At 43.4% G+C, this 24,011-nt stretch overlaps 1 protein-coding gene across 3 annotated transcripts in view; it reads left to right on the top strand.

Annotated features, from left to right (window-relative positions):
* Positions 1 to 21,473, top strand: part of SHISA6 (shisa family member 6) — a 334,205-nt gene extending 312,732 nt beyond the window's left edge. For all 3 annotated transcript variants that reach the window (XM_066586596.1, XM_066586595.1, XM_066586594.1), the window contains one exon: positions 19,242 to 21,473. In XM_066586596.1, the coding sequence (XP_066442693.1) occupies positions 19,242 to 19,816 (575 nt within the window). In that variant the 3' untranslated portion in view covers positions 19,817 to 21,473. The remainder of the gene's footprint in view (positions 1 to 19,241) is intronic.
* Positions 21,474 to 24,011: the final 2,538 nt, after the last annotated feature.

The raw sequence follows: 24,011 nt of genomic DNA, 5'->3' as shown, positions 1-24,011 counted from the left end.
ATAGACAGACTGTTGAGAGTTTTTGCCCGTCATCAGTGTACAATAACTGGCTAAAATGGCGTATATGCCGAGCCGTTGTTATAAGCCTGTTAGAAGGTCAGACATTGATTTGCAGGCAGTGTCAGACTGGAGTACCTAGGGCTCACCGTGAAATTTCATTCTAGGGGCCTACCCTACAGCTACATGGAGATAATAATACATAAGTAATGCTTTGTTAAGCAATCACAATCACATCTTCAAGTCCCCTTGTAGGACTAATATGTATAAAACAAAAGACCCAATAAAAAGTAATTTTAAAAAAACCCAAGTTAAAAAAATAAGCTTTTTCTTAAGCACTTTTTTACACAAAACAGTAAAAAAAAATGATGACTTCCAACTAGTATTACCACATTCATAACATCACAAACTATAAAATTACCTATTTGTCCAGCACAGTGAACAACAATGCCAGAATTGCCATTTTATTGTACAAAAGTAGTCAAACATAGGGGGAAAAAAGCATAGAAATTTGGTATCACTGGAATTGTATTGACCGTTAGAATAAAGCTACCATGTTATTATACCTGCGGTGACCGTCACAACAAAAAAAGAATTAAACAAAGTCAGAATAGCTGCTTTGAGTTCAGCCATCTCCCCAAAACCGGAAAAAAAAAAAGCAATCAAAAAGTTTTCCGTTCCCCAAAATGGCCCTAATGAAAACTACAAGTCGTCATGCAAAAACAAGCCCTCACACAACTCCTTCAAAAGAAAAAAAGTTGTGACTGTTGGAATTCAACAATACAAAAAAAAAATTGTAATTATTTTTATAAACCAAAAGTAAAAAAATAAACGATGTAATTTAGCACCGCTGATTTATAGATTTCATTTCCATGGCGTTCAACATGCAGAATAAAAGTAATGTGATATCACTACTAACTGCGTCAGCACAATTCCAGCGTTACCAAGTTTAAACAATTTTTTATGTTTTTTTTTATTTTTGTACACTAACCTTATTTTTTAATTTTCTTAAGATTTGCTTTTTTTGTGTTACTACATCCCAAGAGCCATAATGTTCTTATTGTTCAACAGATCTTTAGGATGGCTTATTTTTGTGAGATGAGCTCTATTCTTCATTTAAGCCATTTCACTTTTTGTGAGGACTGGTATGCAAAATTAGCTATTTTTGCCATGTTTTTTTTATATTTCTTGATGTGCACTGAGCGAGTTTTAAATTGTGCTAACTTTTTTACATGAGTCATTACAAATGTGGCAAAATTAGTGGGTTTTTTTGCATATTTTTTTACATACTTAAAGGGGTTGTCCCGCGCCGAAACGGGTTGTTTTTTTTTCAATAGCCCCCCCCCCCCCGTTCGGCGCAAGACAAACCCGATGCAGGGATAAAAAAAAAAAAACGGGTAGTACTTACCTGAATCCCCACGCTCCGGTGACTTCTTACTTACCTTGTGAAGATGGCCGCCGGGATCTTCACCCTCGGTGGACCGCAGGTCTTCTGTGCGGTCCATTGCCGATTCCAGCCTCCTGATTGGCTGGAATCGGCACACGTGACGGGGCGGAGCTACGAGGAACCGCTTTCTGGCACGAGCGGCCCCATTCAGAAGACAGAAGACAGGACTGCGCAAGCGCGTCTAATCGGGCGATTAAACGCTGAAGATTAGACGGCACCATGGAGACGGGGACGCCAGCAACGGAACAGGTAAGTGAATAACTTCTGTATGGCTCATAATTAATGCACGATGTATATTACAAAGTGCATTAATATGGCCATACAGAAGTGTATACCCCCACTTGCTTTCGCGGGACAACCCCTTTAAGGGAAAGGTGGGGTTTTGACTTTTTTCTTTTTCTTTTTTTTCTATACTTTTTTTTTTTTTTTCAAATCCAGATTTTTATTAGATTTTAAGACAAATAAGTATACAATAAACATAGTGCCAGAACCACGGGTTAAACACCGGATAAACATGACTGGAACTAATATTAGAAAATGGGACGATGACCCTACCGGGTAATGCAAATCTAGCTTGGCATGGTAAAACCAAAAAGGAAGACAGACGGGTGGGGAAAGGGGAAGGGGGTATGGGAGTAAGGGAAGATGGGGAAGGAACCATAAGAAAGTGTCAATTGTGGTGGTGGGGGGGAAGGATCTCGGCGCGGGCGTCGCCACAACCACCGAAGCCTCTCCCAACCTCCCAGACAATGCGGACACGTCTTAGTCACACTCCTCTAGAGCCTTAAGGACTTATCATAGTGCGTATGTTACTCCATGGGCCCCAAATCTCCAAAAATTCTTCATGAGAACCCTTAGACCAACCAGAGAGTTCCTCCAGATTATAGGTCTGATCCATTCTGTCCTTCCATTGGCTCAAGAGAGGGGGGGTTTTTTGCAGCCACAGAAGAGAAATAAGTGCTTTGGCAGCATCAATCGCATGTGCTAGCAATTTTTGCTTTAAGGGGTTAAAGCTGCTCGAGGGCTTCCACAAAAACAACACCTCAGGAGTGAGTATGAAGTTAGGGGCTATTTTTTGGAGGGACTCTGCTATCCTTTGCCAGAAGACGTTCAGGGCTGGGCAACTCCACCAAATGTGTAGAAAGGTGCCTGTATCTCCTTCGCATCTCCAGCATTTGCTGCAGGGCGAGAGTTGATGATCTGAGAGCCACTGTGGGGTTCTATACCATCTAGCAAGAAGCTTATAGTGAGCTTCATGTGTGATGATGCAAGAAGAAAGCCCATATGCGAACTTCAAAATTAGATGGATCTCGTGAGATGTCAGGGTGATATGTAACTCCTTTTCCCATGAAAAGAGAAACGCTGATTTTGCATCTGGCAAAGGGGGGAAGCAGTGTTTACAAATGAACGCAATTCTCTTGCCGTATGGCATATTCTCTTTCACAGCTCTCTCAAAGACTGTGAGGGGTCTAGTGGAGACAAATGTCTTGGTGAAATCTCCAATCACTCCCTCTACCTGTGCTTGTTGGAGAAAAGTCAGTGGCTGATCGGGCAACAGGGACCCCACTACCTCTTTAGGGCTCAGATGGCTCAGCTCGCCAAGAGTTTTGCTTCCGAATTTCAACCAGAGCTTATTTGTGCACGGGTCCGGCGGTAGTCCCAGGAGGGCGGGTAGAAAGCTTAGAGGGGTGATCTGGTAGGGCGTTGGAGCCAGCGTCTCCCTCCGCAAGTCCCACGCCTCACAGGGTCCCTTTAACAGGGGATTAAACTTTCTGCTTCTATATGTAGCTCACTTAGGGAACCACAGATTCCCCATTAATGAGGTTCCGTACATTTCATTAGTCATCTGATACAGGAGGGGGTCAACAGAGGGGGAGGTTAGTCTCAGCCAGTAGCTAATGTGGGAGGCTATATAAAAATCATGGATATTGGGCATTCCGATTCCCCCTTCCTCTCTCCTTCTCATCATCAAGCTGTAAGCCAGCCTGGGGCTCTTTTGTCTCCATATGAACGTTATGAACATCGAGCGAAGGGTACTGAAGAAGCTGGAAGGTAGTTGGATCGGGAGGGATCTGATGTGGTATAAAATTATAGGGAATATGTAGGATTTTATTAAGTTTTTTCTCCCAAACCAGGAAATGTAAGGGACGTCGTAATTCTGTAACAGGGTTTTGATTTTAGCTAACAGTGGGGGGAAGTTCGCTGCATAAAGGTCTCCAGCCTTCCTAGTCAGTTTTACCCCCAGAAAATCGACTGCAGTGTTGGACCAGGAGAACGGGGATCCAGACATCAAATTCCCGCAACAAGCTCCCGGAATAGAAATGTTCAGAACTGTTGATTTATTAAAGTTGATTTTAAAGTTTGAAAGGGTCCCAAAATGTGCATGCCATTGGCGCGTGCCATTTTTTATCTCGAAGGGGGGAGACAAGATGTTATTTACTTTTAATCTGGCGTAGGGCTCCGCATATAGGGAGAAGATGGCTTCGACAAAGGGGGGACGGAAGTTGAAATTGAGCAAGACAGATCTCATGTATAACCAATCGACTCTGTCAAAAGCCTTTTCGGCATCGGTGCTTACTAGGGCTAGTGGGATTCCTTTTACATGCGCATAGTGCATTGTGTGAAGGACACGCATGCAGTTGTCCCTCCCCTCCCTTCCCTTCACGAAGCCCGCCTGCTCCCTATCTACCAGAAACGGAATGTATTTCTCCATACGCTTGGCGAGTAGTTTGGCCCATAACTTAACATCAAGATTTATTAAGGAGATGGGCCTGTAGCTACCGCACATCTCCGGGTCCTTGCCCTCTTTTTGTATTAAGGTAATATGGGCCTCTTGAGCCTGCTTTGGAAGAGAGCCGCCTTTCAAAAGATTATTAAACATTTCCGTTAAGTGCGGAACTAGAGTGGTGCGGAAAGATTTATAATATATAAGAGGGAGGCCATCTGGGCCGGGGCTCTTTCCTGGAGGGGAAGATTCAAGGACCCTGTTTACCTCCGCCTCCATCACCAGAGCTAAGAGTGCATTGGCTGACTCAGTCTCCAGACATGGAAGGTGGAGCTTTTTTAAGAAATCTGTAATTTGGCGACTGGCTTTTATGGTGTCGTCTCGATCTTTCTGGGGGCGTAAATTATATACTGTAGTTGGGAGTAGAATTGCTGAAATTCCGCCGCAATGTCCGAGGAGGACGTGACTTTCGCCCCTGCGCGGGTTTTTATTGCGTTAATCTGATTCTTAGTGTGGGCTTTCTTGATCAGTGCTGTCATATATTTACTACCCCTGTTACCTTGGACGAAAACTAGATGCTTAAGATGGAGGCATCTTTTGTTGAATCTCAATTTCAAGCATAATTTCAATTCCTTTCTAAGGGTGATCAATTTAGTTAGGTTCTCTTTGCAGAGTGAGAGTTTAGTAGTATATTCTAAATTTGCGATTTGCTTCAATAAATCGTCTATGTCTTTCTGTTGCCTCTTTTTCTTCCTGGAGCCCAGGGCTATCAGTAGGCCTCTGATGAACGCTTTGTGCGTTTCCCACACTAGAGTAGCTGGCTGGTCCCCTCCTGTATTGAGCTTAAAAAATTCCTCTAGTTGTTTGGAGAGCGAGGCCTTATCTTCCTCCGAGTCTAAAAGGGAAGGGTTCAGCCACCATCTCCACTCCCGAGGAGCATTGCATAGTGGTTTTAAATCTACATGCAACGGGGCATGGTCAGAAATAGTAGTAGAGGCGATGGTTGAGTCAACCAGGAAAGGTAGGAGCTTTGATGCTATGAGGATGTAGTCTAGCCTCTGAAATGAGGCATGTACATGTGAAAAGTAGGTATAATCCTTGATGGAGGGAGAACACTGGCGCCACGCGTCGACCAGTCCCATCTCTGAGAGAGATCGATGCAGTCGCCTCAGCTTAATTTGAGAAATCTGAGAGCGTCCCACGGACGAATCCACCAAAGGATTCATTGTGAGATTCAAATCTCCGCCCAATATGATGGGGCCCACCGCGAACTCCCTAAGGGTCTCCAGTTGCCCGATCAGCCATGAGACCTGACTGGAGTTTGGTGTGTATAAGTTGGCCAGAGTGATCTTAAAATTGTTGATGTGCCCTCTTAAGTAGATGACCCTACCCTCCCCATCCGTATGTTGCGCTTCGCATATAAAGGGGATAGACCTATGGAACAGGATGGAAACTCCCTTGGAGGCTGATGTTGGATGTGGGTTGTGGAAGCCCTGAGAGAACTGTTTGCCCGGTAAAGCTAAGCACTTACCCCTCTTGTAGTGGGTTTCTTGAAGGAAGGCGATTTTTGTACTGTATTTTCGGAGTAGCTGAGCTACATTATGCCGTTCAAAGGAAGAATTGATCCGTCTCACATTAAAGGAGGAAAGGCGAAGACAATCGTCCGCAGCTGGCAGTAGAGATGGAGGCATAGAATGTCACAGAAATGTCCTAGGGAAGAGAAAGTCTGGTATGTCAATAAATCTGTATGTACTATATAAAATATTAGGGATGAGGTGGGTAGATATGAGGAGAGGATAGACACCGGGAATGGGTAGAAGACACACAAGGGAGGGGTAACACAGCAACTGAATATATAAACTAGTTATGAAAAAGACCAATTAGTCCAAGGACAGTCAGTGGGGGTGGTGTGCAAGGCGGTATAACCAACTGAAAGTGGGCAACTGGTATGCAAGCGATACCAGGCAGAGAGACCGAGTTGCATGAAACCTGCCCTGACCGACACCCTGGAGGATCTAGTTAAAAGGCAGAATACAAAACAAAGAAGACATAACTTTAGTGAGTCAGGGTAGAAGGGTAAGAGAAGCCCTCAGCACATTGCGGAAAGGAAAGAGAGCAAACAGTAAGTCCAGCAAGACCAACGAGGAACTCCTTGCGAATCGGCGGGGGCTACGGCGTGGAAACTTCGGGACTTAGTCCGAGTCCAACCGCTGACCCAGGGTAGTCCGACATATAGTAAATCAGGCTGGAACAATCAGACCTTCAACTCCCCACTGGGAGTTCCGATGGGGATCAACCATCCTCGCTGTCTGAGATAGCCCCCTCCTCCCCCTCCTTACTGTGAGCTGTAGCGGAGGTCTGTGCTGGCGCCATCTTGGCAGGGAAGAGCGGGGAGCGGGAACTCTTTTCTTTTAAATAGCGCTGCATGTCTGCCTGTCCCCTGCTTGCCCGCGGGGTCCCCGTGTGCTCCGAGCCCTTCTCCTTCCCAACTCTTCTCATATCGGCGCTTCAGATCCTCTGTGGGTGTCTTGCCGCCGGAGCTGTGCTCTCACACGGCCATACAGCGCAGCGGTCAGGCTCCGCCCCCTTTTTTCTATACTTTAACTTGTATTTTTTTGTCACACTAGGGGTCTTGAAGGTCATCATTTTTGATCTTTCTTATAATACACTGCTATACTTCGGTATTACAGTATATTATATGGTCCCATGTGGTTCACCAATAGATGGCAGACATGGAGGATATTTTAAAGCCTCCAGAAGCCATAGCAACCCATCGGGACTCTGTGATCACATTGCAAGGGTTCCAATGGGTGACAGGGAGAGCCCTCTACCTCTATCAGCCTTTTACATGTCATGGTCACATTGACGACAACATGTAAAGGGTTAAACAACGGGTTTGGCAGCGTCTCCGATCCGCGCTATTAGAGTAAGTGCCAGGCTGTCATCATTGCTTTAAAAAGGGATTGATTTATCTAGTAATAGTCAGGTTTTTTTTCCAGCTCTAGTTCTGGTGGTTCAGACCTTTTATGAGAAACGTTCAAGGCATTTTGCAGAAGGCTATTATTCAAAAAATCCATCCGCTCCAGAGCAGATCTTGGTCTAGCATACAATTTTTGTCTAACAGTCTTCAGGAGATAGAAAATGCTTTTTTAATTTAATTCCTCTACCACAAATCAAAAGTACGGATCTAATGCTCAAAGCAAATAGAATGTAGCATTGTCCACATTTTTGGGAAAGAGATGCCAATACAAGCTCTTCCATCATTTCAACTAAAATGTAGAGGATATCTTTATCTCAAGCAACCCACAGATTACATCAGGTTGGCCATAATGTCGGTTATTAAAAAACTTAGGGATGATGCAACATCCTTTACCCCTAGTGGTAAGGGCCGCCCTAATGCAAATTGTATGCCTTCCTTTAATTTAGTATTGCTTTCTAAGTTCTCCTATAGTTATTCCAAATGCAGTTGTCTTCACTTTTACGGCTGTTATAAAAGATATTCTCTGGTGGGGGATCCAAAAATAAAGCTAGATTCACAAAAACCTCTTTATTAAACGAGGTGATTTGGCACTTCCTGATTTGAAATATGATGAATCACAATTACAGCAATTAGTTTGGTGGGTGTATGATGTTTTCAGACATTCTGTTCTGCAAGCAGAAACTCTATACTATAATTCTGTTAGTTTGTATTTAGTTTTAGAGTCTGGTCTTCTGAATTAGGCAAAAAAAATATATATATAGTCTGATAACTGTCCACATGACACAGCCGATCACTGGGTCTGGGGTTCTAATGCACTTTATGGAGCCGATTTGTTGGCTGACAGCTCCTTGCAGTGGCCCAGAGAGGTGAATGAGACACAGTGGGTGCAGTACCTCCCAGGGCCACTGCATTAGAGCAATGGTCTCAGTGATCAGATGATTATGGGGGTCCTGGGCAGCAGTCCCCACTGATCAGCTATTAATGACCTATCCTGAGGATAGGTCTTAGAAGTGGAACATTCCCTATAAATCTGTTTCAGGGGTGAGTCGCCCTTTCCTTTCACTTACCTTTTCCTCACTAATTAAAAAACTCTACACTCAAGTCTTTTGAAGAGCTGAAAATTTTAATTTTGCTTGTCTATTACAATTTTTTTCATTACTCGCAATATCATCAAATTTTTTATGATTATAGAGCATTTACAAATATACTGACACTCTGAAGGTATTGATTTTATTACCAATGCCTTAGCAATAAAAGACCTATTAGAAAAATGTATGATTAATTCTCAGAAATATGTACTAATCACTGGTACTTTTGCAGCATAGTCTAGCATACTTGAGGGTCTTACGGAAGAAATATGGTCATCAGTATTACAAAGTTCCCCAAAAGCCACAGTAAGCTCTTCTCTAAAAACAAGGCAATAATGCTTTATACACTTCAGCTACTTCTGTATGTAGGTGTGGTCTTCTGGTCTCCGCTGTTCTAAACCTAATTCATATGCTTTGTATAGTCATAACTTGTTTAGCTGTTAGAGAAAAATTGTAAATCTCTTGTCTTAATTGTTCCAAGTTGACAATGTTTGATCTAGTTTAGTGCAGTGGTTGGGCTATCTTGAGTGCTGATCTTGAGTGCAGTGGTTGGGCTATCCAGTTGTAGGGGTAGGGGGAGTAATGGTTACCAACACTCTGCCTTGCAGGCAGCCACCCTTTCATAAGTGGCTGTTGGCCGCAAGGTCAGTCTCCTCGGTCTGGGACCCGGACAAGGAGGGTAGCAGATCTGAGTTGTGTAAAAGTGCAGCGTCCGAGGAGCAGGCCCACAGCGAAGAAGATAGCGGGGTAGATTGAGGCCTTGACACAGGGCTCTACCATCTCCTCCCCTGGGGTAGCATGGGACCCGACCAAGTTACTGCTGGGGGAGTTTTACAGGGTAACCCAAGATGCGGTTTACCTTAAGTCCATTTTGTCAGTCGTGACGCCACCGTTCCTTCCTGTGCTGTGAATCCGGATAGTTAAATCCATGCACAGGGAAGAGTTTCAGTGCAAAACCGGGAACGGTCGGTTGAGCCCATTTACTTGTGAAGAAAACTATTTACAGTCCATTAAACTTTACACATGCCAGCATAACTGGTGCATACAGAATGGTGGTGTGACAGGGAGGATTCACAGGATGTCAGATGAATGCACAGTCCTAGTTATCTGTGGGGTTCTGCTCCCGGATACTCTCTTTCTCTCTCCAGCTCTCGGACGTTAACCCATTGAGTGCTGCAGAGGTGCAATACACATCAAATTCATGCAACATAGAAGAAACTGACAACATATAGGCACAAGACAAATGTATTCATACTTATGGAGGGGCGCCTTTAGCTCTGGGTCACTACAAAAGCTTTGGACTGCGCCATGTTTTTTAGTCTCATGGAGGCTACAGGAGGAAGCTCTGCCCCCAAAAGTGGCTCCTACGGTATCTACTGAGCCAGTTGAAGTTCCCACCCCTCTAATATGTGGCAGAGCACATTTTGGCGTGAGTGTCATGGAACTGTTAGAGTGAGGAGTTCCGACACAGGGATAGAGAGGAACCAGGCACTAAGTGAGAGAACTGCAAGCTGGAGATTCTGTGCCTGCTGCAGAAAGACAGTGACCTGAGAAAGGAGGCAGCCTGAGACTGAGAGTGCCAATTATCGCTGCCTGTACTGTTGCTGCGTCTGGACATTATTGCCAGCAGAGGGAGGCTGAAGGAAGCCAAAGACCTACTACAGATACAGAGAGACCATAGCTGAATTGTTCTAAAAGGAGCCCCACAACTTGTTGGATCCAACATTGCTGAGAGAGCAAATCTGCAGAGACTACAGCTAGAGAGACTGCTACACATCATCCTGCGGTTCTGTGAATCAGGGTACTCCCAATAGATGTTCAAAGATGATTCATTTACATTGTCATACCTAACACTCTGGAGATACGTAAGTGAGGTGTGTCCTCAGAAAAAAATCATCGTGGGCATACAGGTAGTGACTTATACGCAGTCCTGCCAGTTAAACTACATGAGCTTGAGCACACGCCAGAGAAATACAGAAATGTGACCAGCCTTGAGTCAGGAACTTAAAGAACCCTTGATTGAGAGGTATTCGTCCGGTAGTAATATCACTTGTCTATAGTTGAAGTGTATTGCTGGTCTTTGTGATTTATGAAAGATTGTTATAACATTCTGCGCACATTGGAGCTGCACCTGCCTTTAGTGTGAGGCAGTTAGGTTGTCTAACATTTCTGTAATAATTGCATATCAATTAGCTGTTAGCAAAAGTTTCTATTGCCATCTCACTCTCCCAGTACAACTGTTGTAGTAAATCCATATATTTTTGCAAGCCTAGTGTCCACATCGTCCCATGTCGCCTGCCACCTGCTGTCACACAGTAATAGCAGGGCAGTGATTATAGTCCTTCAGGTCCTGGTTGTGGCAGAAAGAGGAATTACTATGTTATGGAACCCCCCAAGCCGCTACACGAGCTCCAATGAGAGCCAATGACAGTGGTCTCAGAAGGGAGGTGGGAGGGAGTTTAGCAACATGACTGCTAAACTCCCTCCCCCTTCTCTCCTCCCCTCCTGCTGTTTGCATTGGGAAGGGGTGGGTGGGGCTGGAGCTGAGCTCCACCTCGTCCCCTCCCATTTCATTGCTGGTTGCAAACGAAGGGCAGGGAGGGGCGGAGCTAAGCTCCGCTTCCGTCCCTCCGCCTTTCATTGCAAACAGCTGGAGGGGAGGAGAGAGGAGGTGAGCCAGTGAGGGGGAGGAAAGGGGGAGACAGTGAGCTGCTTCCCCACGCCCAACAGCATTGCGGCCTCGACGTATATGCACCAGAGCTGTGCTGTCCAAATGGGCACACAAACGTTAGATTTGTGTGACCGTTTACGTTTTTACAGCGCCGGCAGGCGCAAGTAAAAACACCTATTGACATGTGAAAGAGCCCTAAGGCCCATTTACACACACAGATATCTCTCAAAAGATTGAAAGGTCAGCGATCGTTTTGCATAAAGTACTAATAGGCACTAATTGCTATTAGTACTTTATTAGCTTCATTTGCATGCAAATGAGCTTATGGGAGCTGTTACAGAACTCAGCAGGAGGTCTGAGCTCTTTCATTAACTCCATTGTCCAGCCACAGGCTCACAGTGGAGAATTCAGCACCATGTATAGCAGGTGTGGTCCTGCTTATCAGCTGTTCTGCAGGCGGGGCTGAGAACTGAGAACAGCTGTAACAATGTTATCAGCTGTAATCAGCTCTCCAAGGGCAGATCACAGTGTGCGGTCCTGCTTATCAGCTGTTCTGCTAAACTATAGTTTTCAAGCAGAACTGAAAACCATCGTTCGGCCGAACAGTGAAAGATGGGCACATCTAGACACAACGTTTATCGCTGAAAAGATGGCTTTTGAGCGAATTTTGAGCGATAATCGTTGCGTCGAAAGGCCCATTTAATCCTGCATTGCTATATGGGTTGTTAGCTAGTTACACTATCTTTAATATATATGTTATTTTATTGGGGAAGAGTAGAAATTCTGAGTTTTGTTATAGGGCCCCATAAGTTCTATGTACACCCCTAGATGTAGCAGCACTCTATGGGTGCTAAGATTTATACAACTATAATGGTCTTTTTATTTTAAATTGCATTTCTTGATATATTTACTATGCTCAGAATTTTGAGGTTCTACAGTGCACATTGAACGACCGTGCAAGCCTGGACAAACAAAGATGGCCGTACCACTTCTCTAATACACTACATGCTGCTATGACTGGTCAATGCAGCTCACATGGGTAGAACTGGTTAATCAAAGCAGAATGTAATGCCTTAGACTAAGGCCTTGTCCAGACGAGTACTGTTTTCGCGCATGATAGGCACGCAAAAAGATCGTGGCTATACTGCACTAAAGATCGCGTGAACGTGTGTATTCCAGCTATTTCAAGTAGCCAGTTCACATGATTCGAAGTGCGTGGTGTGTGTTTTCCAGCTCCCATAGGAGTCTATGGAAATCACACACCAAAGATAGGTCAGGTCCTATCTTTTCTTGCACCACGGACCTCAGATGCGAGTTGCACTTGTATGTCCGATCCTTGGCAGGTTGAACGTTTTGTGTGTCTAAAATTCATTCATCTAAATGCTTCGATAGGAAACCATTGGTTCTATTTAGACATGATCTTTTTGCGCGCCTATCATGTGCGAAAACAGGCCTAACGAAGAATACTAATGTACAGCATGCATCAGGTAGTCTGAAGCTTGTGCAAACATCTTTGTTTCTCCAGACCTGGAGGGTCACATGCAGAGACGAGCGAGCGTACTCGCTAAGGCAAATTACTCGAGCAAGTATTGCCTTTTGCGAGTACCTGCCCGCTCGTCTCAAAAGATTCGTGTGCCGGCGGGGAGCAGCGGGGGAGAGTGGAGAGGAACGGGGGGGGGGGGGGGAGAGCTCTCTGACGAGCGGGCAGGTACTCGCAAAAGGCAATACTCGCTCGAGTAGTTTTCCTTAGCGAGTACACTCGCTCATCTCTAGTCACATTAAACACAATAGAGAGATAGATATGAGATAATTTCATGACAACCAGGATATTGCAGTAACCCCAACCCGATGATGTCACAGCCCGAGATTAGTATGGAAGCAAAGGGATATTTTCCTCTGTTCTTCCCTTTTGCTCTGATTAAACCGGTATTAATTTTTATTTGCTTTGACTTTTCTCTGGTGTCGTGGGATACGGAATCATCGAGCTGGAAAATATTACTAAATTCAGTAAACAACAGCTTGATGTCTTTGAATCTCAAATGTTGTGAAGACAATTCTCAACCTTTCCATAGTGTGGGAGGAAGTTGGCAGGAGGACCCCAGAGTGTACCCTCTCAGGTGCTCCTGGTAGAGCCCTCTAAAAATAAACTCTGTTCCTTGTCAACCTTATTTAAACAATTGTTCCTTCTCTGCGGTTCAGATCTTACAGCGAGAACAAAGGATTCATGCATCTCACATTAGCGCTCTGTGTAGCAGCCCTATTTCTGTCGTCGCTGCAACCTAAAGAAGATGTACAAGTGATCTGCATGAAAGACCCCTTAGTATGGTTACACGTCAGATACTTGTCCCAAGTGAGCAGAGCTTAAAGTTACAAGCCCCCTCTGATAAGATCTTGTATCCCGAAGACAAAAAGACAGCCGGGCATACAGTATAGTATAAAACAGTATCTGAATTATCTCCTCCTCGTCCTTGACATACACATTAATGTAGTTCTAGGGGGTGCATGGTCTGGTGCACATGAGGGGACCAAGACTATAAATGATTTATAATACTTGGGGGACCCTCTTATAGGTTTTTAAGTTATGCCCCTATGTAAATATACTTCATTCTTATTTTCTAGCAACTAAGGTGTTGTCACTACTGTTTATGATACTGAGCAGCTAAGCATGGGTGGGGCATCACTGTGATTGACAGTTCACCAATCAATAAAGAACTAATAGTTGGTGCAACTCTTCACTCTAAAGTCAACAGAATAAAATATCTGACTTCTCCTTTATTTAAGTATATTAAAACCAGCCATAGATACCCAATTCAGGGTGAACCCCTTCATCAGTCATGCTGGGAGGTACATCAATTATACCATAGTGTGTACCAAACAAGCAGAATAGGGATACCAGGAGCTGGGAGATTCAAGGCGGTGATCCCGGGAAGGAAAAGCGAGGATCCCTGTTCTTGGTGTCACTATCCTGCTTATGGGATGCATACTACCCCACCGTTACCATTTGTGTACCCCCCATCATGACTGATGAAGGAGTTCACCCCCAAAGCGCGTATCTATTGCTGGTTCTTAATCACACAGATGCACATACGTAAGATAGATGGATAGATACACAGATCCATCCACACATCAAGAGAAAGATAGATATGTACAGATGTATTTTCCTTTAGCATGACTCTTAGGCCAGCTTCACATGAGCGTATGCATATTTGTGCGCACATGAGCGCCATATTTTTGCTGAACAACCATTGATTTGCCAGCATATCTAACTGTACTTTTTGCATGTGCCAAAAAAGCAAAAGGACATTTTTGAGTATATGTTGGGTCAATGAGGTCCTATGGATACATTTGGCACATACCTTGGGAGCTTATGTCAAACATACTGTTTAAACATGATATATACAGGGTATGAGAAACAGGTTGGACACATATGCACTGGGAATTATATTTTTAATTCAGGTAAATGCCTTTTGGGCCTCCTTTACACGGGCGACATATGACTGTGAGAAAATGGCAGCAATATCACATCGGTGGTCCGCGCGATATCGCTGCAGTTGCTTGTGGCAATACCACAATTTTGTAATGCTACAAAGTCACAAGTGGTGCCTTTGGGGTAGGGCTTGAAATATAAGCCCTACCCTGAAAATAAGCCCTAGCTGCAAACAGGAATTAAAAAGACAGAATACATCACCTTAGAAACGCTGTCCGGCCCGCTGCAACTTCTACCTGGTCCCCGGAACTGTTCTTCAGCGTCTCTTCTGGCCAGGGAATGAAAAATCCCCACCTCCAGGAAACACTGCCTCTGATTGGCTAAGCATTACAGCACTCGGCCAATCAGAGGCAGCACTTCCTTGAGGTGGGAATTTTCCAATCCCTGGCCACAAGAGATGCTGAAGACCAGTGCTGGGGACCAGGTAGAAGTTGCAGCTGGCCGGACAGCGTTTCTAAGGTGATGTATTCTTTCTTTCTAATCCCGCTTTGCAGTCAGGGCTTATTTTCAGGGTAGGGCTTATATTTCAAGCCCCACCCCGAAGGCACCACTTATGCCAAAAGAGATGCTGAAGAAAACTTCTGGGGATCGGGGAGAAGACGAGCAGTGGAGCCGGACAGTGCTTCTAGGTGATACATGTGTTTTGGGGTTTTCTTTATGCAGCCAGGGCTTAGTTGAGGGCTTTGATATTAGGATTTCCTACTGTCAAAGTTGCATCGCACCACATGAAACTACATTTTTATACGATGCAATAGAGAGGAAGGCTCCATAGGGAAACATGGTCTATAAAATCTCACAGGTTGCATGCATATCACAAAACCCGCAAGGCTTTTGACACCCAATGTCCCATGCAACAAAACATCGCAAATGCGAAGGAACTACAGATGAGCGAGCACCATGCGGGGGGCAGCGGGAGGGGGAGAGAGATATCTCTCACTCTCCCTCCCGCATGGCGCTGGGTCGAGTACTCAGTTACTCGACAAGACCGATGCTCAGCATCAGCCTTAAATGAGCGTGCTCACTCATCTCTAGAAGGAACCCGTAGAAAAACATGGGTTTTTCACATACATGCGATTTGAAGGATCCGAAGGATGGAAGGCTGAGTCAACCTTGAGCCGGCTACCTGAACCAAGTGGGGATTGAACCCACAACCTTCAGGTTGTGAGTGAGAGCTTAGGACTGCATTCTGCTGCCTTAATACTCTGCGCCACACGAGGCCCATCAGCAACCAAATGTATCACCTCCTAAGACCTATGGTCGGAAAAGGATATGCCTTGTTTATATTTGATGGTACCACTATTGCTTCTTAAATCTCACAGCAAAAACGATATGTTAGGCCGGTTTCACATCAGCACTGGAACCTCCGGCTGGGGGTTCAGTGCAAATCTGGCTCAAAATACTGGAAGAAAAAGCGCTGCATGCAGCTCCTTTTCTTCCATCCAAAAGCCAAGCAGCAACGAGATCCGTCTGGTGCTGCTCAGTTTCGGCCCGAGACAGAGCTGTTCGGCCACCGGGATTCCCCTTTCAGGAAAGTGAAACCCCAAGCGCAGATGTGAAGCCATCCTTAATACAAGTAGTTTATCGGATTATCAGCAGAACCGTATTTGCTCAGAAGCTACTGTGATACCACACGAAAAGGGTTGGGGGTGCACCCCAAAAAACACGCAAAGAGGCCATGATGTGGCTTGAAAGCACCTCAGCTGTCATGTAGCCCTGATCATTTCAGATTTGTATCTACTTTACACCCCTGCCCCCCCAAACATATGCTCAAAATAAAGTATTAATTCCTCCAATCATAATCATACAGCAACTTTGAGAAGAGCTGCTTTATATGACTGCAAAATCCAAGAGTAACGGTCCCAGTAGAGTGCTCACATGTGTTGTGTTTCATCTCCCTTATTTGCATATTACCCAGAGGAGCGTAAATGGCCTTTTAATTTCCCCCTCACCATCTAGGTGCTCTCCCTAAGGAAAAAAGATAGCGTTTCTGACCAGCACATCTGTCACATAGAAGGTGACCAGCGATCCATTGTGCCTTAAATGTTCCTAAAAGTTATCTAGAGAAGTATAGCATAATCCAGAAGCTATGGTATAAAGCACATCCTATTGGACTCCAATGACATGCCACCATCTACTGCTATATTCACTGTATTTTTGTATCATTGTATAAGTGGATCTTTGGCTGACAGAGTGTTATGTAGCTGGTATGGACCCCCCAATTTGAGTTTGTGTTACTCCCAAGAGCAGTTGTCGTGGGTGGTAGATTCGATTCGGGGTACAGGAATACATTGCAGACCACAGAGTACCAAAACTATACACAAAGTTCATTTTTGAAAACTGAATCAAAATAAGTCCCTGTATGCCATCTGCGCCAACTCAGTTCCAGTACTAAAACGCTTCAGAAATAAGAAAACGGCGATGAGAGGAAAACAAGATTAATGGTTTTATACAAAGATATTTTCTATAACACTGAAATGTATAGCGGACAGGTTATAAGTCACAGTACTGCCGAGAAAAGGTCGCACTCACAGCTAACAGTGTAATAAACCGCACTCAGCATCCTTCCTACTATAGCTCTCTTTGATGTACCGCATTGATCCTCTGCGAACAACGTTCCTTTTAGAAATAATAGCTGCAGCTTTCCTATATAGATTTATGTAACAGGCCTGTTAGACTCAGTCCCTATGAGTGTGCACAAGCACTAAGTCTATGGAGGTCAACCTCACTCACGGTTCGTAGAGTACAAGAGGAAGAAAGCGTTGTCCATATATTCCCTAGTTGACCTTCATTTACTGAGTCCACTATCACACGGCCCGTTCGCTTGTATCCCCATCTGCAGGCTGTGTCACTTTCAATACTTCCCAACACCAGCGGACAAGAAGTCAGCCATGATCTGTCTGTCTAAACGTTCTACACGAGTGCTAGCAACTAGCGGTGACCTCACCCACTTGTGGAGATCGCTTAGCCAACAGTCGTCCCGTGTAAATGGGAAATTAGTCAATATTCAAGGCAAGGTCAGGACAGGCGGAGTTCTTGTGCAATGGGGAGACAGGCAGAAGGTCAGGGCTGACAGGTCAGCTGACAGATAAATATAGAAACATAGAAAATTGGCAATAGTCAACTAGTCAATTCTTCTCTTAGTAGATATAAGCTTATCCCAGGCATGCTTGAATTCATTTATTGTGAATTTTCCCACTATATCTGGATTTTGTTCCAAGAATCTACTAATTTGTCAGTAAAACTATTTGTAGACATTGTTTCTGATCTCCCCACCGAACTCATCTCAGACTGAGCCCTCGTGTTCTAGCTTTTAGGCCTTATGCACACGGCTGTGACAGGCTCCGCAAGCAGAATACCGCAGCGGAGTCCGTCACGGCTCCCCCCTCCCAAAGACCCCAAACTCACTGTGCTACAGCGGAAGTATAGTGTGACGGACGGCTTCCATTGACTACAATGGTAGCCGTCCGCGCGTATACCCGCAGCAAATAGGACATGCTGCGGGTAATTTCATGCTGCAGAATTCCGCGGTGGAATTCTGCAGCATGTACATTGAGCTATTGGGTTCAATATAACCTAATAGCTGCAGTGAAACGCCGCGGATTTCCACCACGTGAAATCCGGCCGCGGGCATTAGGACTTAGTTTCATAATTAAAACACTTCCCTCCTAAACCTTATTTATACCCATCACATATTTAAATTATGGTCAAAGTACAAGTTGAGGTCACCCCATGAGAAGACGGGAAAGCTGGATGAATCAAGCACAGGTCAAACCAGAAGTCAGTCACAATACTGTAGCATCTTTGCAGAACTCTCTCACACAGGTTTACGTTATGTCTTTTGGTTGTCCTCCTATTTCTACATGTTTCGATGTTATGCTAATGTTATGTTTAATGTCAATGTTAGGCCGCCTGCACACGAGCGTTCCGGATTCCACTCGCGGATTTTCACTAAATGTGCTTGCGGATAGGTGCGGATGCGTGAAAAATCACGCGCGGATATACGCGGATGTGTTGCGGAAAAAAACGCGCAGAAAAATCCGGAAGACACCCTTATTGTAAACCCAACCCCTAGAGAACTGCCCATTCCCTGGAAAACAGCTTAAAAACCAACACCCAGACTCCGTTCTGTCCCTCTTGCTTGTGTGAGCACTGTTAAATTATTCTGGCAACATGCTTTCACCCGGTGAGCAGATGTCTTTGTGGGCATGGTTGATCCATGTAACTTTTTTCGGACGTACTGCGGTAACGGAGGAGGAAGAGCCCCCCAGGAAAAAAAGGAGGTACTGGGTGCACCCTGGCTGGTGTCTGCTGGCTGCTCTCTGGTAGATGAGGGGACTGAAAGGACAGATCTGCAGTTGAAATGTGCCTGTGAAGCTCTGTGCTGTGTGCTGGGACGCCTCCTACCATGCCTACTTCCTGTAGTCATAGCAACCAGTGACTCCATCCGCAGCTGCACTCCGGATGTACTGCGTGAAAAAACGCACCCATTCACTTGTATTGGAGGCTTCACACGCATGATCCGACCAAAATTAGAACAGGTCGCAGATTTTTTCACTCGCGTGAAAAAACGCGATACACATCCGTCCGTCTGAGGACAACTGCGGATCCTCATAGGAGTATATTGGCTGCGGTCTGGGGCGGATTATGTGCCTAAAATCACGCGCTTGAAATTCTGCTCGTGTGCAGGCACCCTTAAAGTTAATTCTTGCAGTTCTCATCTATCTACAGCTTGAATACATCTCAATGATTCATTGTCTTATTTTTTTTTTTTTTAAACCAAGGATTTGAGAAGCTATTATCACTGGGCACAAACTAATTGTTATGTCCTAATTTCTTATTGTTACAGTTGACAAAGAAGCCGATGAATATTATATGAGAAGACGGCATCTTCCAGACCTGGCTGCTAGGGGGACACTTCCCCTCAATGTCATCAAAATGACTCAGGATCAGTCAAACTATAGAGAGAGGCCAAGAAGACCCGTGCGCGCCATGTCTCAGGACCGAGTTTTGTCTCCAGACAAGAACATGCCGGAGGAGGGGTATGGAATGCCATATGATCGAATCTTGTCAGATGAACAACTTCTGTCTGCTGAACGATTACACTCTCAAGATCCTCTTCTGTCACCAGACAAGGCCATTACCCTCAAGAGGTCTGACTTTCAAGAGAAGTCCATGTCAAGAGCCATTTCCCAAACGGATGTCTTTGTTTCCACACCCGTATTGGATCGCTATCGGATGACAAAGATGCACTCTCATCCCAGTGCCTCAAATAACTTATATAATACATTGGGTATCAACCAAACTGCTGCCAAACGCCAAGCGTTTGCTTCAAGAAGGCACAACACAGTCGAACAACTGCATTATATTCCTGGACACCACCAACAGTATCGCACAGCTAGCAAAACAGAAGTGACTGTTTGATTTACATAATGTGATTTGTAGATAATCGTTACAGACTGAAGCAGTCCCAGGATACCACACTACAGTGGCCTTGTGGGCCAAGAAGACCTCTGATTTTATGTCACATCGGTCAACCTCATGCCCATTAGTCATTCTTGTCTATGTCATGGGTGGTTACACGAAGCAGAAGAAACTGGATTCAAAAGATAGGGGCATCGAGGGCGTTTTCTAAGGGCTTATCTATGCTAACACACTTGGGTTTATCTATGGGTCAAACACTTTTAACGGGCTGTCTAGTGAAGAGTTGCTCAATGATGAAAATATGTATACCGGCTGGGGGACAGAGCTTTATTATTGCAAGACAGACAAGGCCAATAAAATATTTAAGTATGTAGCATGTAGTCAACACCTCAACATCTCTCATCCTTCATCAGTTTGCCAGTATGTTACCAACATTTCTCTTGGTGGTGAGGTTATGAACGTCTACTAGCATGAGGGAGACAATTTTATCTGAAAGAAGGTTCATTCTTCATGGAATATTTATTAGTGCCTATAAATCGTCTGCTCTCTTAATGTAGGAAATAGTGGGGTGCATCTCAACAAGCACAAAACTAAAGCCCATCCTCCATCCAATTTTTATCTTAACCTGCTTTGTAAATAGATGTGGTAGGTAGATTGGGATGGAACTTACTCTAGACTATAATCAAATGATGTCACAAGTCTGTAAAATACTCAATATGAATATTTTGTAACAACTACTTTCGACCTCACATGCCTTCCATCATAACTCAACATCTAAGAAACTCATGTAACATAGTCAACCGGTGAAGACTTTCTATTTTCTCGAAAAGTCGGAACTTTTTGTGAGAGTTGATGTCGTGTCATTCTACTCATCACTAACCCATGTTTTAGACCTCCAGGCCATCATATTAAAGTTAACCTTGACCATTGTCCATACAGAAATTAATGACTCATGATGTGGACTTACTGTAAGTAGACTTACTGTAAACATTAAAAAATACTTGTATGTAAAAAAAGGGAAAAACTATGGGATCAAACACTCATTAAAAGTGTATTTATCCTGTCATCACCATTTTCGTAATATATTAGCTGTGTGAACAACCTATGCTTACGGGAAAGAGGCCATTCTACTTCTCGGTAGATTTTAATAAATAAGTGACCCATATCGATATACTTGTGCCATATATTTCTAAAAGTAAGTCTCATTTACAGTTTTTCTATGTTTTTTTAAAGAAAAAAAAAAGAATACAATATTTAACCTTCGGTACTACAGTAATACCACTGGCACACACCCAAGCTTGTTACATTTTTACAAATATATATATATATATAAAATATAAATATTCAGTGTCATTCAATTTCTCGACGGTCATCTCGCAGTTTCACACACCTGACATTTTCTAGTGATATGTGATCTACATTGTTTTATAGACATCTATGATATTACATTTTGTAAACTAAACTGTATAAAAAGTCAAAAAAAAAAAATTTTTCCATCTGTGCTCTGCAACCAAACAAAAAGCCGATTGCAGAAGTTCGATCTACACCTGTTGGCTTCCAGAGGTATTGCAGCCTTTAACAATAAACCACGTTTTGAAAAATAATATATTTTTAATTTAAAAGAATTCAGCAATATTTATTTTACTCAGAACTGTGAAGCGTCATAAAAAATAGCAGCATAAAGGTGATATTTAAAGGGAATGTATCATCAGAAAATAACTGTATCAATAAATCAAGTTTTTATGTTAAAACATATTTTTAAAGAATTTTGGGTGTTTTTTTTTTATATTTTCAATGTCACAATCTATATTTTATAAAAAATCCTAATATCCTCCAGTTTTCACACTGACCACTAAGCCTAATGATAGTCTGATACTTCCTGTTCTGTAGCGAAAACCTTGTAGCAGTCATCTCAATCTCATCACAGGCAGGATTACCATGAAAGGTAACACCTATATAGAGATAGCACAGAATCCACCATTCACTATAGGTGATGATCACATCTTATCTACTCCCCCTCCCTACATATTGACCTCCGTATGGGTCACAGAACATGCCTAGAACACTTTACCATAGGAGTCAATGGGTCCCGTCCTGCCCATTGGCCCTATGGCCTGTGAGTTCTGCATCTCTAATTGCTGATAAGTGCGGCAAAGTCAGGATATGGCAACCATTTATGTACAAATAAGAGAGTAAATGAGAAAAGTAAAACAGATTTCAAAAATAGAATATATCCACTCTCTTAAAAAAATATATAGGTGACACATTTCCTTTAGGCTCATTAACCCTTTCCAATCCACTGTCTGATGTCTTCAGACATTCTGATTGAAGGCTGTACAGCTCAGATGTCAGAAGACGTTCGGCAGGGTATTCTTACTGTTTATTACTGGCCGCTCTGTTGTCGGGGGCCTCTCCAGCATGTCCAATACTGCAGTACTGGCTCCAGCCAGCAGGTGGCGCCATTATACAATGGCAGAAAGAGAAAGCCCCCTAGGAAACCCTGAATCCAAAATTGGATTGCAAAGGGTTAAATCAGTAAAATGTTCTTTTTTTTTAACTGAAAGGAATTGAAAATGCTGTTAATATGTCTGATGGTATAATTGCACAGATAAGTGTTTTAAAGTCATGGTTGGTTGCGTAAAAAAAATCTAGTTTGGCTTAGCCCTCGGAATAGTGAATTTTCTGTGTTTATCTAACTGAATATTTTCCTGTGCCCCTCGTCTCTCGAGACAGGGTTTACATTTTAATGTGATGTGATTAAATTGTAAAAAAAAAACCTAATAAATAAATAAAAAAACGATGAATTTCGCCCATATTTAATGCATTGTCATCAGCAAGAAAGGAGGAAAATGCAAAATATGACATTCGAAAATCTGAACTGCAAAACAAAGGCCTCCAGTAAAAGCCTCCTTAAAATATTCCCTAGACGTTCTCTATTGAAAAGACCCAGGTAAATTCCCCTCATTACGGCAACGCATATTATTTCTTTATTTTTTAGTCATTCCATCAAAAACCAGCAATAAAAGAATGTACTATTTTTTGTTAAAAAAAGTATTAATAAATTTAATGGCTGTAAAATAAAATCCTAGTTTTTCATTTCTAGTGAAGTCAGACAATTATAATATTTCTTCGGTATATATTAGGAAGAATCCGCTGTGACATAATCTACAATAACTCTTTTATTCTGTCTTATTTTAGGCTAGTTTTAGATGAAAAAAATAAAAAAAAAACAAGATTGCCTATAGGTTTTTTGGCGTTCAATATGCGTTGTCTGTTGTTCTGCTTGTCATATATTACACTGGCATCTTAATTTCATGGTATACTAAACTTCAGACATAAAATGTACATTAGAGGAAGCGAACTGTTTTTGTAAGGTGCGTAATAAGTTATGTATGAAATAAAAGTAAAATGTTTTTAATCCCGGAGAGTTTGTCAGCTTGGGAATTAAGGTGATGGTATACTGTTGACATCTTACTTTGAAATAAAGGATATTTACCCTTTAAAATATTGGGAGCTGATTTCTGTCTTTTTTCAAAACTTCGCCTCCTTTTGGATCCATTTTTAATTATAAGTATTAACCCTTTTCAATCCACTGTCTGACATCGTCAGACATTCTAATATCGGAAGACGTCCGGCAGGGTATTTTTACTGTATATTACTGGCCGCTCTGTTGTTGGGGGCCTCTCCAGCATATCACATACCGCAGTACTGGCTCTAGCCAGCAGATGGCAACATTGTATAATGGCAGAAAGAGAAAAACCCCTAGGAAACCCTGAATCCAAAATTGGATTGCAAAGGGTTAATAATTACATTATTATCCTATATCTATAAAATAGTACTATCTTATGCAGAAGGATTCACTGTCTTATGCAGGAGGGTGCAAACGTAAAGGGATCTTCCAGGCAGCCCTAGCTGTCAGTGCCGGGATACTGGGGGGTCAACGTGGAAGCTGCTACTCCGACCCCTGTGCAGTGGCCGGTGATCATACTCGTAGGCGCAGCTCTTGCTGAAATCTATGGGCCCCCAGTCTACTATTACAAGTGAAGCTCTGCCTGGGAAACCCCTTTTAAGACAAGTAAAACAAAGATACAATGAAAAGGGCTCACTCAAGCAGATGAGGACACAAGACCAGGGCAGTTTTGTAGGGAATTTGACCAAATGGGTGAACATCAGTAATGCACCCCCACCCAACATC

The sequence above is a fragment of the Eleutherodactylus coqui genome, chromosome 13, assembly GCF_035609145.1.
Source record: "Eleutherodactylus coqui strain aEleCoq1 chromosome 13, aEleCoq1.hap1, whole genome shotgun sequence".
Taxonomy (NCBI): Eukaryota; Metazoa; Chordata; class Amphibia; order Anura; family Eleutherodactylidae; genus Eleutherodactylus; species Eleutherodactylus coqui.
The sequence above is the reverse complement of the archived record's forward strand: the minus strand, read 5'-3'. Positions and strand labels throughout refer to the sequence as shown.